General features: G+C 44.5%; 1 protein-coding gene across 5 annotated transcripts in view; it reads left to right on the top strand.

The window, feature by feature from the left end:
• Positions 1–1,026: 1,026 nt before the first annotated feature.
• MITF (melanocyte inducing transcription factor) overlaps positions 1,027–21,954 on the top strand; it is a 103,421-nt gene continuing 82,493 nt past the window's right edge. Inside the window, exon 1 of one of the 5 annotated variants that reach the window (XM_051788905.1) lies at positions 1,027–1,236. In XM_051788905.1, the coding sequence (XP_051644865.1) occupies positions 1,133–1,236 (104 nt within the window). In that variant the 5' untranslated portion in view covers positions 1,027–1,132. Of the gene's footprint in view, positions 1,237–4,833; positions 8,821–21,954 lie in introns of those variants that run through there. The other 4 variants (XM_051788902.1, XM_051788906.1, XM_051788903.1 and 1 more) reach the window with 4 other exon arrangements.

Raw genomic sequence — 21,954 nt, 5'->3', positions numbered from 1 at the left:
GGCATAGAAAGTTACCATAAATGTCCCACACTGTCATCAGTTGATCTCTGCTGTTGGCATTCAAACCTGTCACACCCTCCCCTGCCTGAGTTACTCCACTTCCCTCTGACTGAAACCCTGGCAAGGCTGATTCCTGAGTCTGCAGCCGTATGGGAATGTTGTTTGCAGCTGGACACCTGCTGCCTGTGAGACCCTGTGCCAGATGTTCCCAAGGGGAGAAGAAGAGCCCTTTGTGCTGGTCCCTTCCAGTACCTGAAGGGAGCCTACAGGAAAGATGGGAGAGAGAGTTTTTGCAAGAGCAGTGTAGTGACAGGATCAGGGATCCTCTGTAAAGGGAAACGAGGTGATCTCTGTGTGTGTTTCCCTCCCCTGTGGTCTGTTAGGGACCTGCTGTCCATCCTAGTGCTGGAAAGTCAATGCTCTCCCACGCCTTGAGCATCAAACTAAAAGAGGGTAGGTTTAGATTGGATATTAGGAGGAAGTTCTTTTCTGTGAGGGTGGTGAGGTGCTGGAAGAGGTTGCCCAGAGGAGTTATGGATGCCCCATCCTTGGAAGTGTTTAAGGCCGGGCTGGATGGAGTTCTGAGTAATCTGGTCTAGTGGGAGGGTGCACCCATGGCAGGGGGTGGAACGAGATGGTCTTTAAAGTCCCTTCCAACCCAAACCGTTCTGTCAATCTACACTTGTAGGGGACACAGAATCCCCGCCCGCCGCCGCCGGGGGTGCGCGGGGCAGCGTGACGTCACGCGCGGCACCTCTGCCGTCAGAGCCGCGTGACGTCACGGCGGGGGCGGGGCGGGCAGGGAGGGGGCGGCAGGTGGCGCCCGGCCGGGATGGGATGGGATGGGCCGGGAATGGGCGGGATGGACGGGGCGGGCCGCGCTCCCCGCGCTCCCGGCTGACAGCGGCGGCCCCGGCGCGGCCCTCCCTCCCGGGCGGCGCGGCGGGAGTTGTAGTGCGCGGCGGGCGGGGGCGGCCGGGCCGGCCCCGGGGCGGACTACAAGTCCCAGGCGGGGCGGGCGGCGCTGTGTGTGAGCGGGGCCGAGCCGAGCGGGGCGGGCGGCGCGGCGGGGCTCGCTCGGCGCCGCGGCCGTAACCTCCCGTCTCTCCCTCTCGCAGCGGCGGCGGCGACGATGCAGGCGGAGTCGGGGATCGTGCCGGACTTCGAGGTGGGCGAGGAGTTCCACGAGGAGCCCAAGACGTACTACGAGCTGAAGAGCCAGCCCCTCAAGAGCAGGTGGGGCGGCGGGGCCGGAGCGGGGCGGCGGGTGCCCGCCGAGCATCCCCGCGGGCGCTGCTGCGCAGCGGGGCGGCCGGGAGCGCTCCTGCCATAATAGCGGCGTTGTTGGCGGAGGGCGGGCCGGGCCCGCGTTATGTAAAGGGCATTGTTGGCCGTGCGGGCCCGGCTGTCCCCGGGGCAGCCCCCGCCGGCCGCACCTGCCCCCGGTGAGCGCCGCGGCCGAGACCCCCCGGGCGGGGCCAGCGCGGAGCTGCGAGGGGGTTGCGAGGGCTTGTGGCATCTGAGGTTGTTCTTGGTGCGCTTTTTTCTTATTTTTTTTCTTCCCCCCCCCTCCTTTTTTTTCCTCCCCTGACTTTGAGAGTAGGTTTGTTACTTGCAATTGCTTGGGGATTGGAAACTTTTGGTAGGTAGGTCACTTTCTTCCTAGAGTGTTTTTTTTTTTTTTCGCCGAGATAGACCCTGTTTGCTTATCTGGAGCGGCTGCGTCGCGTAGATATGGTCTGTAAAGGGAAATGAGGCGGTTTCTGTGTGTGTTTCTCTCCCTTGTGGGCTGTTAGGGACCCGCTGTCCGTCCTAGTGCTGGAAAAAGAAAGTCAGTGCTCTCCCGCGCCCTGAACATCAACCTTGTCAGCGATGGTACGTTTCTCCCTCCTCTTTTTTCATTCAACGAACCCTCCATTTCACCTCAGTGCTCTCCTCTGCTGAATATAAGGTCATTGCTGCAAGTGTATTGTGTTTGTAATCACGTCTGTTGTTAGCCTGTCTCTATATTCATATTTTGAACACTGCTCTTTGTACCTCTGTGTGCAGTTGAAAAATGAATAAGAAGATAAATATTGAAAAAAAAATTTGTGCTAGAATGACTTTAGGTTGTACTGTCTGTCAGACTCACTTCAAAGTAAATACGAGAATTTTTGATGATCCTCTGAATGTTTTAGAAACATTGAAAGTCTTGTAGTAAAAGATGTTAACAATTCTCTCGCTGTCACAAGGGCTGGAAATCTGGGGCCACCTCCTGTGGCCTGTCTTCACAGCAACCCTGCCTCACACTGAAGGTATGGTACTGCTGAGGAATGTTGCAGGTAGTGGTGATATACAGACTAAGGGGCCATCCAGCCAAACCAAAGTTGCCAGAACTCCTTTGCTCTGCAAGGTTATGCAGGGAAGTTGCCATTATCAGGGTAATTAGCTGGGGGCCAGGCTAATGTGCAGAGAAGGGTTCATCAGCAGTGGTGGGTGGCAGCTGGGAGACCCACAGGGCTTTGGGTTCAGTGCCTGTGTTGCCAGTGGAGTGCAGCAGTCACGACAACTCTGCTGTGGTCCAGGAGCCCTGTTTGCACCAGCTGCAGGTTCTAGCTGGTGTGCAGGAGTTCTCCCTTTATGGTTGTCCACTTTGTAGTCAGCAGTTTGTCTGTGCTTTCCTGGTGTGAGCAGTGGAGCATAGAAAGCAAGTCTGCGTTGGAGCTTAGATGGCAGGTCTGCATTTGACCTTGCACAGATGTTGCAACTGCTTTTAATTCCTATGACTTGGTGCTCTGGGACCTGAATGTATCACTGTGTTGTTCTCTTCTCTCAGGGGGATGTCAATAAACTCTGTAATGAAACACTGGAGTATTTGGCTGTCTTGTAAATGTTGTCACTTAAAATTTCCCTATACTGAATTTCCCTGTACTGAATTTCCCTGGTACATCCTTATTTGATATTCCTGCAGAGCCAGCACTGCCCACCCTTTGGGTTTAAGGGGACCCCTGTGTGTGTCATCCTCACAGCCTGCTGGTGCCTCAGGCCAACATCTGTCCTGATGTTGGGTAGGGGAAGTGACCAGCTTGCCCCCCTCTGCCTCGTGTCCCTCCACACGTACCCACTTCTATGAGAAGAGGGAGCCCTGAGGGTGGAATAATAATCCATGGTTTTTCTGGCAGACAGTGAACTGACATGTTAACCTCAGCATGGAGCCTGCCCAGCTCACGTACAGCTCTTACCTCAAGGTAGAGTCTCAGTTGTCTTCCTGGTCTTGTGGGAGATGAAGATGCAAAGGAGTCAAGGGCCCTGCTGGGTCCCTATAAACCTGTCCCTGCAGCCAGGCTGATAAAGCTTGATGATAACAGGAGACAGAAGTTGCTCACAAACCTGTTTGCTTCATGATCATATCTCAGAGGACTTCTGTAGTCCTTCAGCTTTGCTGAGGCCTGAAACCAGTCTGACTGATGATTATCGAGGGTATCCAGCATCACCCTGCTGCTTTCTCTTGTGGATGTAAATCAGGAGTAATTGCAGAGCAGTGAGTAGAATAGTAGCAGGTCAGCGTGGTGTAGTTGTGGGACTGTGGCCGTGGGAATTGCTTTCTTACCCTCTCCACAGCCTGGCTCTGGAAAGGTGGCTGGGGAGCAAGTAAGCCAGAGGCAAGAGCTGATGTTAGGAGCTGAGTCTAAACAGCCATCTGCTCTTTTCCCTGGTGAGAACTGCTGATTTCCTAGCAACATTCAGGGCTTTCTCTGATCTTGTAACTATAAGAGGTGAGAAGCACCCTTGGCTTACCATAGCAGCTGAAATTGTGAGTACAGAGAAAATCCATCCCACTTAGAAACAGGTAAGAATGTCAGTGCTTTGAACCAAGAAAAACCATTTTTGTTGCCCAGTTTGCTGATATTGTTGTCCTTCACTCAGTGAAACTCTCCTATTCACTTCCTCCCAGATTGCTTGTTTTCCAATACATGACATCCAGTTAAATGTTTCTCCTCTCCAGTGTGCCCTCACAGTTACTCCATCCCTATTTCATAATTCAAGTCTGCAATCCAAAGCCGCAAGGGGTCCAATAATAAAAGGTTTTTGCAGTAAATACTGTACTAACTCGGGCCAAGCCACAATTGAGTGCTAGAGGCCAAGTTAAAATGTAAGCCCAGCAAAAGCTTTAATCACAGGGGATGGAAGGAATACATGGGACCGAGATAGATCAGTTCCACCCGTATTTCCCAAACCCTTACGACTCATCAGAAGTTGGCTTCTTGGGCAAAGCCCTACCTACATTCAAGGGTTCTCTGGAATTTGCCATGGTTGAATCTCTTTGAAAACTGAGATGATGTTTCAGTTGCTTTGGTTTCTCCAGAGTCACTTTTCACTGTGGGAAGAAACTGGACTTTAGGACTAGCCAGTAAGACAATGAGATCTGTTTTTTCCCCCTCATATTCATACTTTGTTCCTCTCCTGCCACATTCACAAGAGATAATAGTTTTAATCTGTAAGTACATACACTTAAATATGTATGTGTTTGTGTAATGAACAAGCAAATAAGATTTCTTTCCTGGTACAAGCAGTGTACAGTGAAATCGATGGAGTTTTACTACCAAAAGTAAACACAGATACTGACATGTCTGCATGCAGTCAGCAGGGTGCTGGAGGCTTAAATTACATCTGTCATATTGCTAATGTAGATTCTTTAAATCATTTGACTTACTGTAGGGATGTTTTGGGTATCAAACTGGTATCTGGAGGTGAAGACTGTACAGCCTGCCTCTGCACAGGGCAATCTGAACTAATCCAGGTGCGCCAAATGCAGCAAAAAAATTCTATATTCAATTGATTTTTCTCTGTGTTTTTTTGTTCTCTGCAATGTGTGCCCACTTGGATTGTCTGTGAGACCTCGCCAGCAAATTATTGTCGATTGTTGTAATTTACTGCCTTGCTCTTAATAAAGCCTGCAGGTAAATTACTGCTATTTGTGCCCTTTTCTGTTGCCTGTATTTTCAGACTGGTTAAAAAGCACCCAAATGATGTAGTTACCAAAGTATTTTTAGTGGAAAAAATACTAGGAAATACATTTAATTTGCATGATAGTTTCTTAGGCAGCTTATTTTTGTTTTATGAGCAATGGCATTGAGATGTAGAGTTTGTCATTATTAAAGCAGTGATGTCTTTATAAAATTCTCATCATTCCTACCGTCCAAAGGCCTTTTTTTTCTTGCAAACCTTCAATATTTTACTTATATCAGCCAGTGCCTTATCTCTATCCATTTAGGATCCTCTATAAAGCACTCCTTTTTGGTTTTTTCCTCTTTTCTAGTGCTCTGCTAAACACTGAAGTCTTGATTTAGTTAAAACTTCCCTTTTAATACACAGTGATTATTGAGGAAATAATAATTTCACCAAAGAGGCACACATTTTTGAAACGTGGGCTTACTCTGGAGCCAAAGAGGATTCTTCTAAAGTGCCTTAGTGCCTTAGCCTGCAGATGATCAAATTTAATTTTGTAAATGAACTTTGCAGCGTGATTGAATTTGAACTTGATTACATTAGGCTTAACATTGAGTTTGTGCCTATTGGAGGTAGTCTTTTCATATTACTGCTATTTATGGATCTTATTCAAGTGTTTTATATTCTGGTTGGGTTCTGCAATGCAGTTTGTTCAAGCTACTGCTTATATCTGTTCCAGTTGTGCAAGAAGTGGAAAATATCCTTTATTTAGAACAGGTCACATGTTCTTGCATCCAGGAACCGCGTCTCAGTGTGATTAAAAAAAAATAAAAATGTATCTTGGAGGAACAGATTTAAAAAGTTCCTGAAATATTTTTCCGTCTGTTACAGAGGAACATTACGTATTTTAAACTGAAAGGTAATAATAGCTGAGCTTAAAGTGCTACGTAGGCTAGCACTGCCTGAAATCAGTGGTAAAAGTCTTAGCCAACGTCAGTGGGAGTAGAGCTAAGCCAAAAAGTATGTCTCTGAAATCTCTCCGGTAACATTTTTGTGAGTGAGTCAATAATTCCATGTTTATTCTGCACCTCAAATTTGCTTCACTGGGAAGGAAACCCTCGCCACATCTTTTTGTACTTTTTTATTTCTGAAAACAGTCTTAAAAGAAAAGGCTGCAATTGGAGTGTCGATTGTATAAACATGTGGAGACAATAAGTGGTATTTCCGTATGTTTCTTTACACAGGGAGCTGGTGCTGCTCCATGTCTGTAGCAGAGCATTTTCCATGGTGAGAGATCCTGGGTGACCTTTTCTCTCCTGCAAAACTCTCACTCTGTTATTTGCAGTAGGCCTTTGCTATTTAGCAAGGAAACAGAAATAGCCCATGAAATTCAGTTCAGCATTTGCTTTGATACGAACTATTGAGCGTCACCTTTTTGCTTCCCTGGCCTGCTTTCCTCGGGAGGGTTTTGTTTGGCTGCCAAGCTGATCAGAGAGGGCACAGATATTTTGAGGCCGAGCTGGCTGCACTGACTGTGCATCTTTTAGCAAGCACATGTGTTTTCTTTTTATTTATCAGACTGCTGGCTGCGTTAGTTGTGTGTAAGTACATATGCACTCTGCTTGAAATAAATCCATACCTTTCTGGTGAGCAGGAGGCTTCCCTATCCTGTTATTGATTTACAGAATCCAGGTGATAATTTGAATCAATATATTCTGTCTCTTAAATGGCTGAAAATAAGACTCTGCAGCCCTGTTGATGGATAGCTGGGCTGCCCCTGGTACTGCTCATTTCCCCACGTGTGGTGGGGGTAATTTCACAAGCTGCTGGTCTAGAATTTTTGGGGCTGCTGTGAACTTACCCATTGTCATTAACAACTCATCGCAGAGCCTTTTTTGCACTGTGTATGCTTTTATTTGGAACTTAGGGCAATGCACCAGAGGTCCTTCCCAGCACGGTGGTAGGCAGCATGACTAATTCCTGCTGTACAGTTTGGTTGGGATCTAGAAGAAAACTGGGAAACGGGAGCAGAGGAGACTTGCAGATGTGCTATTTTACAAACAAATTCAGCCTCTTACCACGTTCTATGATTAAAAGTTTAATGTGAAGAAATCTGTACAACTGCTTAAAAATGAGGGTACAGGAGACACCCGTTCTGACACTTAACTATGCAGTCCTCCTGTTTCTAGATTTGCTTTCCAAAGCAACGTACTTTAAGACTTTGAAAATGAAACAGGAGTAATTTTATGTTTACTTTTCTGCTAAAAAAATTGAAATTGTGTGTTGGCTTTTAATTGTCTTCCGAGAACGATCTGCTCTTTCGGTGTTGAGAACAAAATGAGAGTCCAACTTCCATTAAACTGGTCAGGCTCTTGGCCATTATTGTCTGTCTCGTTCTATTTTGGATTCAAAAAGTTTTTGAAATGTACTGACTGTAATGTTTTTCTTTGGGGAAAAATACACTGTCTTTGGTATAATTTTTTGCTGGAATGAAGACAACATGATTAAGCAGCATGGCATAGCATATTTTGCTGGACAGTTAACTGTTGCATCACTATCATATCATACTAGAACTGTGATTTTTCTTTTTTTTTAAATTTTCTCTAGTTAAACAGTAACAGCACAACTAGTGGCTTGTTTGTAGTTTTACACTTCATTTCATACTGGGGAAAAAAACAGCACGGGAAAGGGAATATTGTTGCATATTCATGATATAACAATGCAACTGCTTCATCTGCAACAGCTGTAAAGAACTGACGCTGCTTTGAGTGTCAAGATTGAAATACTCAGGCTCACTGGAACCTAAGTCTTGAAAGATCAAGCCTGTTCTCCAGCCCATGTGCAAGGTAGAAGTTCCATGCTGTTTTCAGTGTTAGGCACCCCAAGGATCTGCTCGCTGTGGGTAGGCACTTGCAGTTTTGGATGCCTTTTGAAAGGCTCTGTCCCAGTATCTTTGCCCAGAATTTCAGTTTGTGACTTGCATAGGCCCCAGTCATTGATGTCTGTGGGCTTTACCAGAGAGTAAGTGTTTCACAGAGGTCATAGTAGTGTCCACGTGCAAGAGGATAGTGTGAGTATCACTGGTACAAGCACAAAAATGGTGAAAATTGCTAAGGAAGGCTTGCAGTACAACTTCTAGCTAATACTTCAACCACTAATAGTGCCTTTGGATCGAGCTCATTTTTTCTGGTAACATCTCTGCTGCAAGGGCTCCTGTAATGTTTGTGTTAGCAGCTTTCTGCCAAGCATGCAAGCCAGGGGCTGGTGGTTTTTAGCTTTTTTTCTTCAGTGGTGATTATGTAGAAATGCTCTGTAGGCTCCCCCCACCCTGACCTGCTGCTTGCAGCTGCTGCATGGACTGGACTGGCAGGTTGAAGGGCAAAAATGTGTTCCTGTGATATATAATTACTTCTTCTAGCATGAGCCAACAGAGTTGCTTGCTGTGATGATTGTTACGTATACTGCTATGTAAAACAGAATGCAAGTGTAATGTAGGGTTCGGGCTAGTATTTTAATGTTGTAATTAACAGCCTCTAACAGTAAACAAGTTTTTTTTTTTTTTTTTAAATCAGTTCCCATGAAGATTATTCCTTTACAATGCAGGCAGACGTACATCTGCAGATGTGGAGTTTATGAATTCTGTGTTGCTTGCAGAAATGAGCATTGAGAACAACCAAATGCCTTTTTTTCAGACCCTTTTTCTCTCGCTCTAGAACACCACAGGTACGGTGTCAGGTGGCTGGAGACCAGTCCTGCAGTTGGTATTTCATAGGGACATTACAGCTGAGGGAAACAGCTGCACTGGAGATGATGCAGCTGTTCCCACCTCTGGGAAGAACTGGATTCATCCTTCTTAACTGCTCCCCCAAAACCGGTGATCTAGAGGCACAGGTACGTTGCACCTCTGTTTGTGCTGCTCTTCTGACACAAAGTGGGCACAGACCCACCTGGACCTTCTGTTCAGGCTGGTGTGGCTGGGTGGAGCATGCTGGGGGTCTGCTCTTCTCAGACCATCTTGTGAGACTGACTGTGAAGAGACCACTGAAGTTTTGGAGGGTTGGAAGGACGTTTGTATCTGTTCAAACCTACAAAAGCAATCTTTGCGTGCAAGAATTATGTGCCTGGTTTGACCTACTGTTACATTAAAGAGTTTATTTGTGGTGAATTCTGAGGAAATTCAGGTGAATATATTAGTATTTTGGGTTCCTGTAAAGATGTTGATCATCTTTGAGGTATTTAGGCGCTGGAAGCTTGCCAAGTTTAATGTGTTTAAAGCAGCACTATGATAACATAATATATAGCCTGTAACCCAAATGCTGAGACACTGCTTCTTTTCTTTGCAAGGATATGATAAGACAAACTGCAGAATGAATGGAGGAAACCTCGTAGGGCAGAGACTTTGGGATCTGGAGATCTAAGAAAAGTAGTAGGAAGTGGAAACAACTGGATTGTCCCAAGTGAAGGACGCTTGGTAGAATGGAGATGGGAACATTCAATGATTGTAACATGTTGTAACATGTAGACACATGAAGAAAATAGGAATTAGTGTGATCCTTTCTGGAGGAGAAGCAGCTAGCTAGAAAACTTGGGATTGGAGGTAAATCAGTTGGGAACTGTTTCAGGGTGAGAAGATGGGACCAGACTTTGGAAGCTGTCAGATGGGGAGAGATTGGAATGTGGGCAAGGGGGACATGTGGTCCTGGAGCTTAACTGGGAGGTTGGAATAATGTCGTAGAGATGGAAAAGGATCATTGAGATATCTGAGTGGGAGAGCCTGGCTGGACATGTTTTGTGCACGTTTACTATTTCCTTTCAAGATTCTTTGGGCTTTATCTAAATAAAGGAGAGAGTTTGTATAAAGTATGACTTTGGAAATGCTTTTTCTGGATGTGTCTCTGCATGATAATATGCAGCTGTAAAGCCAAATTAGGAATACAAACTCCTTCTATAATGTTTGTGAACTTCAGCCTGGATAAATAACAGTTGCAACCTGAGAGAATGAAATCAGAATAATATTGACATGTGTACACTTGCAGGAGGGAATGATCTTACAGAAAAGCAAAGGGAAAAAGACTCCTATGGGCTGTTCATTGAAAACTGGAAGGAGTTCAGGGGGGTGTGGGTCTCTTGCATTGTGTCCCCTGGGATGCCATTAACTGCTGTGTTTGGGTTTCTGCTCTATCTAACAGGCTTTCTTTTATTTGTACCAAATATTTACAATTCTACCCAAGCTCAGGCAGCTAAAGGCACATCCCAGATGTCAGTCTGTCCAGCGAAGCCACAGGCATGGCTCAGAAGAGTTGCTGAGACCATTTATTTATTTACTACTGTTGTAACACGAAGGTTGCTATCTGATAAATAATTATTCCACCCTTGGAGAAGGTACATTGTAAATCTGTTAAGCTGCTCCTTTGTTTGTTGGGCTTGTGCATAATGAGTTTGGAATTTAAGATTAGTAGTGTGCTGTGCAAACTGCTCATTTTGTGACCTCATCCCCCGCTCGGCTCGCCTGCCTGTCCACCTGTCACATCCTGTTGGACACTTAGGGCTGTATTCATTAGGGGAGCTTTGGGTTTAGCGTTGCATCATCTCATTTTTATGTGTTCTGCTGCCTAGTGGAATTTAAAAAATAAAACAAACATGAGGTGGTTGTCTGGGTTCCTTAAAGAACTCATGAGGGAAAGGTGGATTCAGAGAAGGCTTGTGAGCACCGGCCTGTGGAGTGGGGGATTGGCTGAGTCAGGCAGGGAAGGGTGCAAGAGGCTGGTGTTGGTGCCAAACGCTGTCCCTTGAAGATTTGGTTGTTGGTTCTAGGTGAGCTGTTGCTAAACCCTCCTCAGAGTGACGTGCCCAAGGCAGGTGTGCTCTTACAGAAATGAGGAAGAGCAGGTAGTGTGACATCCCCCTACCCCAGCTTTATCCACTCAGCACACAGAAGTTTGGAGTTCCAATCCTGACTGTGGCTCAAGACGCAGGATTGGAAGTGCCCACCATCCTTTGGAGTGCCCAAACCAATAAACTTCTTTGAGGTGTCTTTTTTGCTGAAGCTACTCCGTTTTACCTTGTATAGTATTGATTGAGCCTGATAGGGGCAGGAGTGACTTGGTGTAACACAAGGGAGTGAGTATTTGCATGGGATGGTTCTCACCCTCCTCCAGAAAATAGCTCCTTGTACAAAGTGGAACAGCTCTACCAGGAGGCAAGTAAGATGTGCTCAGAAATTAGGTAGTTTTCAGCTCCATCTGTTTCTCAAAAATTAGTTTTCCAAATCTCTGTAGTTGAGGTCACAGCATGAAATATGGGGACCTGCTTGAAATAAGAGTGGTGATATTTGGGGCAGAGATAGTTGGATGAAGGGAGGAAGTCTTTAGAGTTCTGGGAACCAGAGAGACCTGAACTGTTGCAGGAAGGCACAGAATTTGAAGGGTGATATGAACTCTCATGGCCAAAAGGCCTCTGAGAGTGGTGTATGTTGGTGAGGAAGCTTCAGGCAAAGGTGGATATTAAGAGTGACGACAAGTATATGTTATTTCTTAGGAATGCTTAAATTTTTAGGAATGTGAAATCATTTGTGGTACAGCAAGAGAAGCTTGAATCTGTGTAGAAGTGAGTTACAAAGGAGTAATGTGAGTAAGGCAGGGGATGAAATAAGATTACGTCTGTATCATAAACTTGTTTTTTGATTTAGCTTGTTGCATAATTTACAGTTTCAATCTAATTGCAAAACTATTCTGCAAGTGATAATTTGGTTCCCAGCTAATGCAGCTTTTGATGCTGCACAAAGCTGTGCTATAGGAGCTGTGAGCCCTGAAGATGCTGTGGACCACCAAGGACTTTGTGATTTTTGAGTGTGTTGAGTAATGTAGAAAATCCTGAAATGGATCTGCCTGTTTGAGGTTCTCAAAGGTCGTGAAGCTGCCCCTGCAACAAAAACAGGGCTGGATGGAAGGGACCTGGTGCTGCTGCACATTTGCAGAGCCGAGGAGGGTCTTGCAACGTTTTTGGTATTTCCCAAAGGAATCAGCCTCCTTACAGCATCTGGGAGAAATCCCTCTGAGCAGGCAGTAATTGTTCTCTTTCCAAAGGAGTCCTTGTTCATGGAGGAGGGTTAATTATCCCTCACTTAGCCTTACTAATGAAGGTGCTTCTGAGAGTTGTGCTGGGGTACCACGATCTCCACAGGACAAAACTTCTCTCCTCTGTGTGTTCAGTGGTCTCTTGCTCTGATCTGGCAGTTGTGTTCTTGGCTCTCAGCGGGGATCTTTAGGGACTTGCTCTTTGAAACTGTTGACCATTTGGGCTTTTGCCTTGCAGCACCACTTGAGACTATAAATAGACCTGCAGAGGAACAGGTCCAGTGATCCCGTGTTCCCGAATGCTGTGCCGAGTGTCGCGCTGGGCACCAGCTCTGTGAAAGGAGGCTGGTGAGGAAAGGTGGCTCTTGCAGTGAGCTGGAGCACCTCGATGGTGGCTTCATCAGCAGGTGACCCCTCCATTTTCATACCCAGAGCTTCTTCTGGGCAGCTATTTTGGGTAGGCACAGAGACAGGGACACATAGATACTGACAGGTCCTGCTCTCTGCAAGGACTGCAAGTGGTGCAACGTTCAGCAGGTCCTGGCAATGGTCTTGTCTCTGCCCTCCTGACTGGATGATGAGGGAAACCAGTAGCACCGCATGGAAAAACATTAATGACCTACAGAAGAAATGCTTTAGTGATTTCTTACAGTTTAAGAAACTCAGTTTAAGTGCTGGGTTTGCTCACTTGCCTGTTTTTTCCTATTGTTTTTGAGGTGTACTCTGGGCTCCAGGTTTATGTGGCTATTAGTATCCTCCCCTGCCAGGGTATAACTCCTGTCCCGTTGATAAGAAGCATTTTAGTGAGATGCCATGAGATGCCATGGAAAAAGGATGAATCCATCTGTAACTGGAGATATATTTTTTTTCATGGCTCATCTTTTGCTGATCTTTCTGATCAGTTTTCTGATTCTGCTGGTGGTGGATTTGAATGATTTCAGATGTTGTCATATTGTTGTGTGATGCTTGTTTCCCATCTGTAATTTAGTTCCTTTGCATTGAGATTTATTAAATAGCACAGCATAGAAAATTGCAGTATCTGTCCTCGTCTCTTTTCAGTGGGTTCGTGTTTTGTGCCAAGGACTTTCACAGCTCTTAAAATTCTAAATCTCTAATCACTATTTAATCTAAGACAGTTTCCCCTGTATTTAAAGAGCCATAGAATCAGGCTATGCTGTGGAGAAAATAGCAAATTTGCTAAATTTGGCTGCTTGCAGAGTCATCCAAAGTACATGAGTTATTCAGTAGGTGCTGTTTGGCTTCTTGTGCTATAGGGAATGCTGGGGTTTGGGGGTTTGGTGGGGGGAATGCAATTCCTCCTTTCTGCATGTAGCACAGGAAAAATTAATGGTTGCACTAGGAGCTGTGTGCAATTTATTTGGTGCCACTTAGAGCTGCAGAGTGCCCCTGGCAGCAGAAAGATGGGTGCTCTAGAACTGCAAGATGGTATTGATTGTGCTGCATTTCTGCTGGAACAAAAATATAATGGGCTCAGCATTTGCACTTTCCACTTGTGTGTTGTCTTCTCTTTATTTTGTGTATTTACAAAATGCTATGCTATGCAAACTGCTGGTTTGGTATTTGCTGTGGAATGAAAATCATCTGGACAATTTTACTGAATTTTATCGAAGTTTTTGGGAACAGGCTCTTTTCTGTTCCCTGGCATCTTTTTTGGATGAAGATGAGAATTTGAGTTCAAATTCAGGGAGGTGTCTATGTGCTGGAATTTTAGAAACAATTTGGGCTTGTTTGAGGTTGTAAAAGTAATTGAAATATTAAAATAATATGTAGTATCTCCCAAAAACATTCTTCCTGAGCAAATGCCTACATTGTCTGTCCTCCCCCCCCAAATGTACTTTAAATCCTTGGTGTAGTGGGAGCTGCAAGCTGAGAAAGCATCCAGTGTTCAGGCTGAGGCTATTTTGAAAGAGATCACCATTAAATGCCAGCTGAAGTTAAGCATATGTTTAAAGATCTACCTTGATTAGACCTCTGTCCAACACAACACTTCCATATAGTCTTTATTTGAGAATACTTAATAATTCAGTTGGTTTTGTACTTGCAGATTTGAACACAAGAGAACTCTACCCTGATCCAGCAGGCCTTAAGCATGTGAGCTGTGCTGCTTGAGACTGTGCTTTGGTTTCAGCTCTTGGTTTGAGCTGAAATCCGTGTTGTTGGATTGGGAGAAGAGTGTTCAGCATATGGCAGGCTGTTAAATCTGATGTACTTCTGAGCCCGACAGTGTGCTTTTAATATGTTCCACTTTCATTGAAATACTACTTAGAAAAGTAAAAAATCCCACTAGAAGAAGATAAATGCATAATCTTTTCAACATGAGATGCAGAATTAACTGACTTTCTGTATAGTCTGTTTAGCAGAGGATGAGCACTATCAGCTGGGTTTTTTGTTGTTTTTCTCCCAAAAGACTTAACTGCCCATTTATTTCTGATGTCCTGATGATATCGTTTGAGATGAGTATTTAGATTTGCATGTGCTTATATCACGAAGAACAGTTCCTTCAACCCTCACATGTGTGTTTGCCTACTGTGATAGCAAGTGCTTTTGTGGCTCCTCTGGAAAAGGAGCTGGATGTGACCACAACTTTCTGGATCCAAACTGGGCTGTTCTCAAAGCCAACCACAATGCTGTCAAGTCTGCTACTGGTTGTCGCATGGGCAGGATCTGAAGGTTTGGAATAGTGTTATTTCCAACATTCTGAAGTTTTTCCCAGTGGCTTTACAGGCTCACAGAGTCATTGAGGTGACACCTCTGGAGATCATCTTGTCCAGCTCCATTGCTCATCGTTGAGTAGTGGCTCAGAGACATGTCACGTTGGGTTTTGAGTATCTTCAAAGACAGAGGCTTCATAACTTCTCTGGGTGACCTGTTCCAGTATTGGACCCTCACAGTAAAAAAAAGTGTGGGGTTTTTTGTTTGTGTTTTGGTGGTTTTTTTCTGAATTACACATAGACTGTTTTCTGACTTCTGTATCACAGTGTGGAGTGTGCAGGCGGCTGCACAAATAACACTCGTTCAGCTTTGCTTTTTGAAGTAAGACAGGGGGTTACATTTCTTATCTAAACTGTTGGGATTTGCCCTAAAAGCAGTGGATTGTACAGGTTTAGTTAAAGACCTCTTGGGCAGAACTTCTGTGTCCTTTTCAGTCGTGACTCAAGGTTTTCTTACTCCTCTTGATTCAGTCTTGTTTGACACGAACTAGTTTTCAACTCTGCCATTCCCCACTGTGGATGGATGCAAAGCACCCTTCGACATAACGTTGCATTTAATAAGCACTTCAGTGCAGAGGTTGTGTCCAGTGCTGCAAAACTATGCCTTGGTGTTGTTTGTGCAAAGCATTTGACAGATGCTCATTGCTTGTGATGTTATCTTGGCTGTTTAACATATAATAATTCCACGAGGCTGTGACTAAAATATTCCTGCTCTTTGATGCACCAGCACTAACTTGTCTGCTATGAATTCATACACTGAATTTGAAATTACTTCTAAAATAGTAAACATGAACTTTGGCCATTCCATGCTCTGGGATAAATCTAGAAACGGTTCCTCAGTGTGCTATGCACAAAGTGCCTTTTTGTGACCTGTAGCTGTTTCTGTTCATCAGGACAGCATACAATGCACTTCAGCCAAGGTATATTAAATAAATATCACATGGAATTGAGTATCTGATCTTCAGTTGGGACTGATCTTGTCTAGACTGTCTAGGACTACTTTTCAGTTTTGTGCAGATTGCTTTTGGCAGCTTCAAGTGCCAGCAAATCAGAGATCTTACAGAATATGTTCTTTAACTTAAAGAAAAGTTTACTAGAATGACTGGAAAAGTTTACTTCAGAGGTTTCTTCCAGGGTAAAAAAAAAGTGTAGCAATTAAATAAAAATCTTTAATGACACTGCCAATAGCAAGTAAGAGTCCAGTCCTAGGCCACAGCAGTCTTACTTGATTTACTTGGTAGCAGATATTGAGATGCTACAGTCTCCAGTCTGTGTTTTCTGAGGCTGCATTTGTTTCTCTGTGTTCTCAAGCTCTGGCATGTTTGGATGATTGGAGTTGACTGGCAATAGCATAACGTCAAGTGTAGAAAATAAACCATGTTTACTGCTCCAGACTTTGTTCCTTTTGCATTTACAATAACTGTTGAGAAATAAGCAGAAAGTTAGAGGTGGTTTCCCAAAGTAGCACTTTCTGGGGAAAAGGCTTGATTATGTAATACCATCTTGAAGCTCCAGATGAACCTGAGACCCAGTTGACTCAGTGGTCCTTCTTACTTGAGGTTAGTAGATGAGGATGATGTCTACATTTATGCAGTCCTTTCAGGATTTTCCCGTGTAAATGGGAGTGCCTTTGGATGGTAGACAGTGGACAGCAATAGCTGCACTCTCAGTGTGCTTATGGCATAGTTAGCTGTTAGGTGCTTTGGTGACAAAATTAACACTCTGTGAATGCTGAATGTTGGCAGATCTTGACAGTAGTTTTTGCCTCTGGGTGTACTACCTGAAGTGAGAGCTTTTTTTACGCCATTGCTTTTGTCTTCCCTCCTTTATTCTAAGGCTCAATGGGGTGTTCCAGGCAGGTGAGAAGCAGATGGGGGGAGAGGTTCTGGACATCTGCTTACAAGGCCATCACAAAATGCCACTGGAGTATCTCACTTGAAATGCAAGATTCTGGAGCAGGAGGAATCCTGTCACCTGGATCCTGGGAGGTCTCGCTGTGTGAGCTGCTGCTTGAATAAAGCTGTTGGGGCAGTTTAACTCTGCAATGCTTAACTTCAATTAAGTTGTCAAGTTTAGCATTGCTTTAGGCATTAATAGAGTTTTACTCTCACTTAAAAATCTGGTTTAGTAATTAACCTCCATTTTATTCTGGAGTTCAGAAGGTGCTCATTTAGTGCAGTAAATCTAATGTCATGTGAATTAAAACATGAAAGATATGCAGTAATGAGAAGCTGAAACAGGGTAGTGCAGAAATTTGATTATATGCAGTTTATGGGGAGCTGTGCTAAATGCTGAGTTCTTAATGAAAAGCATTTTGAAGGCACCGCCTTGCCTCTGCATTTGCATGGTTAAGGGATGTTCTGAATTAAATTAGGAATTAGTAATGGAGTCAGGATTTCAAATGTTGCACACTGACTTTTTGTTGCACTTAGGTTTATTGTACAGCTTTTTGTGAAGTCTGGGCATGGGATGGCTGCGACAGTAGAGCTTCCAAAAGGTGTGAGGCATTTGCAGAGGTTGGGAGAAGAGTGTACAAAGATGGAGGGACACCTGGTTCAGCTCAGTGCTACGGACTAATAGTTGAGATCCCCTTCTCTGCTGGAACTGAAGACTGAACCCAAACTCCAGGATATTCTGCAGAATTTATTGTGAGAGAGAGGCACAGAAGGGTGGTACATGGAAGGAGAATTACACCTGCAGACAGCAGAGTTCCTTCACAAAAGTTGGCCTGGTCTTTGTGATTTATTTGGTAGTGCCCATATTTTACATCCTACCACAACCATCACTGTTACAAAGAAAAGTCCCAGCTCCTCTGGCAAGAGGACTGTTTAACTGCTCTCAGCACTGAGTACAGCTGTGTGCTGCAACAGAGCTGCTGTGCAAGGGCAGAGGTGTTTAATTTCCCCCAGAAAGTGTCAGGTTTATTGCATGTGTGTGTGGAGTATGTGCCAGCTGGTAAGTCCCGTGCTTTTCAGGGCTGGACTGCTGGCATCATACCAGTTCATACAGGCTGACTTGCCTTTGGATATAAGGTACAGGCCTTCAAACAGCCTGGAAAACTGCACAAGTTTCTGCTGCCCAGGAGTTTTGGGTGACCTCAAAGATAAAGGGCAGCTTTCCCCTTTTCTACTGAACATTGCATGTGCAAAATGTTGATTACTCACCTTTTTTTGGTCAGGGAATCGGAGACTGTGGAAGAGCTCCGATTCAGAACATGAACGCAAAAGCATTGCAGAGCAGTGCTGTCTATCATGCTTTTGCCCTGTAATGTGCATTCCTATATTGAAGTGCACTTTTATCAATTATTTGTCATTGTCTACTTCAGTAGATGTCAGGGGCAAAGATGCCGGAGGTTTGGTGTTTTTTCAGTTATCTCCTCTGTAGCTTAGGTATGTGAAATCAGAGGCTTTGTCCTCTCTATCATTTGAGCGATTTAAGGGAAAAAATAGCCTCTTATCACTTACTTGGCTACTTTATTTCCAAGGCAGTAATGTGGGGTAAAAGTTCACCTTACAAATGCTGGCAGAAGGACTCTGCACTAGGCGGGGTGTGGTTTTGTGCTTCACCTGATCTCCTCTGGCTGCTGCTGGAAGGTCTGGCCCTGCCCATCTGTGCCTTGAGCCACAGTTCTGTCAAGGAGCTGGCTGCTAAATGGCTGTAAGGAGAGTTGGCTTATCTTGCTGATTCAATGGGAAAGGACCACACATGCTCAAAATAAAAAATTTTCCATCTGCTTACAGAACTGACTGGTGCTATGGCCACACAGTTACAAGACCCGACCCAGGGGAGGGTTGAGAGCCAGACTGTGGGCAAGACTCCTCCTGCTGTAGCAGCTTGCAGTTATGTTGGGTTACATGGAACTTGAAACCGTACTGCTGACCTTACAAAAACATGATAAAACTGATGTGTGAGTTGTATGGTTGCTGGCCTGTGGTTGTTTCTTTTTATGCGGTTGAATGTCTTAAAATCAGCATTCCAGCAGAAAGTGTGACAGGTACCATGCTTACAGCCAGCAGATACCTTTACCAGTGAGTCCAGTTTGATGACTTTGTGACTGATTCTTGACATACTGAATTTCTTAAATGAATGAGAAGCATATGCCAGTGTTCTGTTAACCTGCCAGGCCTCTCTCTTCTTGAGCTTTATGCTTACTCCATAGGAACCATGACCCAAATATACTGGCTCACTGAGCTAATCATCTTACAGCTCAAGCATAGTTTAGTTAATTCTGACTAATAATTTACTGCTGTCAGCTCTGCTGCAGTAGTTATCTGTGTGCAAAGTCCTGGTTTGTAGCAAATATCATGTAATGCAGGTTTAACACAAACCTCTCTGACCACAGACTAAGCTAAGCTCTTTTAGTACACCTTGACTGTCCTCTCACAGCACACGTGGCTGCTCTGGCTGCTCAGCTGCTGAATGGCAACTTGTGTAGCTGAGGGATTTTGATGGGCTGCTGGAGCCCTCCTGCCACCCCTGAGGCTTGGAATCCTTTGCATTGACTGCAGCTGTAATGTCCAAGTCTTCCTCTGTTAATCCATTTTCCGTGGAAGACAGAAAATGTAGATAGTGGATGAAACGGGGTTAAATTCTTCCAGTGAGTAGCTGCTGCTGGTAACTGTGGACTAGTTTGACAGGGTTCACATCTGTGTTAACTTTCAGAAGACAACATGAAGCTATTATGCAGTTACTACCCACTCCAGGATCTGCACATCAATTAGGAGAGGCTGCTTACTCATGCTCCTCAAAAGTTGTGCCAAAATAGCTATTACATTATGTCAGAGCCCATATTTTCATCCTGAACAATTAATCAGAATATAAACCTTGTTTCTCCTCAGCAGCTTTGAGTATAGACCGACGACTGATACAGGGTGCTTTGGAGGTGTTCTGGTTGCAGAGGGCTCCTCTGTAGTTGGCACACATCAGGGAAATTATGATGAAATGTGACATTATTTTGTCAACAGTATATCTGCGAAGCTCCAACAACAACTTCTTCTGTAAACAGCTTTTGTTCTGTGTGTTGTGACTTATTCTACTGTAACACTAAGGATCCCTGCTGGGACCCAGTGTCCTGTGCTGCTGGTAGGTGCTGTGTGAGCTCGAAGGAAGGTGGTGGGCTGCTTCACAGCAGATCTGCAGTCTGAGAATAAGACATGAGAAGCAGATGGCTAAAGGGGGAAACAATGAGGCAGAGCTGTCAGTGCACCCACTACCTTGCTGTTGGCAAAACCCTGGTCGGTGTCCTGCCCAGGAAAGAGCTCTTGGCAGTTGGTGGAGGGTGGCAGGGCAGGTACACTTGGAGGTACCTCTGAGGAGGTACCTTTGGAAGTGGGATAAAGCACTGAGGTTTTATCATCATTGGAGGAATGTGGCGTTTCTGGTGACCAGGTTTTCTTCTTGAGCATCAGGAACCCGTGGGTCTGGATCCCAACCCTGTCCCCTTGGGTAGTTGTGGTGGTTCAGTATGGTCCAGAGATTCACAATAGCAGAGCCTTGGACAGGTATAGGATCTCAGTTGTGACATGCAAAGGAAGCAATGTCTGTGGTGAAGTGACAAAACCTGTTGTAATGAAACCAGAAAAATATTGGCTTCTGGTGTTAGACAGGAACCTGGAGATCTGTCTCGTGGCTTTCTGGGCTGCCCTCCTATAGGAGCTGCCTGATAGTGCTGTCCAGGAGCATCTTTTGCAGGAATATTTGTACTGTGCAGCATACAACTTGAATGAGATTCTACAGAGAAACCAGTACCATCACACTGATGGGAAGGCTAAGCTCTGTGCTGTAATTCTTGATCCTAATTCATGGTTTTCTGTCTGTTTTGCCAAATACCTTTAATCCAGGGAAAATGATAACTCAGAAAAGATGGTGTATGATAAAAATAGAAGCACTTACTCCAATTCCTCCATATGTTAATGGCTGGATTTTCAGGCAAGAGATTCCAGTAAGGTGTGCCAACAGTCTGAATACCTGCATGTGCTGTGGCTCTCTTTCAATGAAAAAGCTGTTTGGGTTAGAGACAAGGGTGAAGTCATTGGGAGTGTTTGGTATCTCTGTGAATTTTATTAGAAGAAATGAAGTATCGTAATTCCTGAGGTACTTGCAAGGTTCTTGCTTTAGAAATCCTGTCTTGCTTCCATTTATTTCTTCTCCATTGGAAAATTCATGGTGAGTGCATAAATTCATTGCATTGGAGGCCATCTGGAAATAGCTACATCAGGCTAAATTATACATTACATTTGATAAAAACTTTTCAAAGACCCTTTCTCTGGGGAAAGGGAGGATGGAAGCCTGGAAAAAGGTTTAATAGGAAAAACAGACAAAGATTAGGGTTCAATAAATGGGAAACTATGGTAATGTTTTCATTCGAAAAAATACATAGGCAGAGAAGTTAGATGATGATTGAATAAAAATGCTGAACCATCAAAATGATCCCTCACAAATGGCTGTTCTCTTGGTTTATTCTATCTTTTACCAGTTAATATTTATGACTTCAAGATTCAAACCAGTTTTCCATTGTTGAACAAGATACCTGCTTAGATTAAAATAAAAGCAAACACAGGAAATGCAATAATACAGGTTTGTAGGGGGAAAAAATAAGCTTAAACAGGTAGTAAACACATGAATTTGGTTGCTCAGGAGGCTGTGGAAGTAGCTGGTGCTACTGGACTTAAAAGATCATGGACAGACCAGATACTGAAGGGAACTGGACTGGGGTTACTCTGTCTCTTAGTTAGTTACTGTGGATGCTGGAGGGTTGCAAGCGGAGCAGAGCTTAGAGAGTAGCTGGACTTGAGACATGGTACTGAGCTGGATGGACTATGACTGTGATTATTCCATGAATTCACCCAGCACCTGGAATTTGGGTACCAGTCAGCTGAGCTCTGGCAGGTTGGATGTCTAGTTCCTTCTTTCTCTCGTTTCAAATCCGGGAACAACTTGTCCAAGTCTGGACTTATGAATCATTGCAAATGCTTGATGTGTTGGCAGCTCTGTGCCACCCAGCTTCACACTGTTCTGCTGCTGTAATTTTAAGAAACTATTGGAACAGTGCCCTCCCCCTAAAAAAGTATATCCAGAGATCTGGGAACTAATGTATGCAGCCCTCCCCCAGTTTATTTGTACCAAGCTGTTTGGGTAGGCCTTGGTATTAGTTTTAGCTGCAGAGCAGGTTTTAGTCAAGGAATCAAAAGCTTGGATATGGTTTACTCTGAGAGGAT

This window comes from Manacus candei, unplaced genomic scaffold (genome assembly GCF_025592945.1).
Source record: "Manacus candei isolate 608988 ecotype Guabito, Panama unplaced genomic scaffold, ASM2559294v1 h1tg000025l, whole genome shotgun sequence".
NCBI classification, from domain to species: domain Eukaryota; kingdom Metazoa; phylum Chordata; class Aves; order Passeriformes; family Pipridae; genus Manacus; species Manacus candei.
This window is presented reverse-complemented; position numbering and strand designations above follow the sequence as displayed.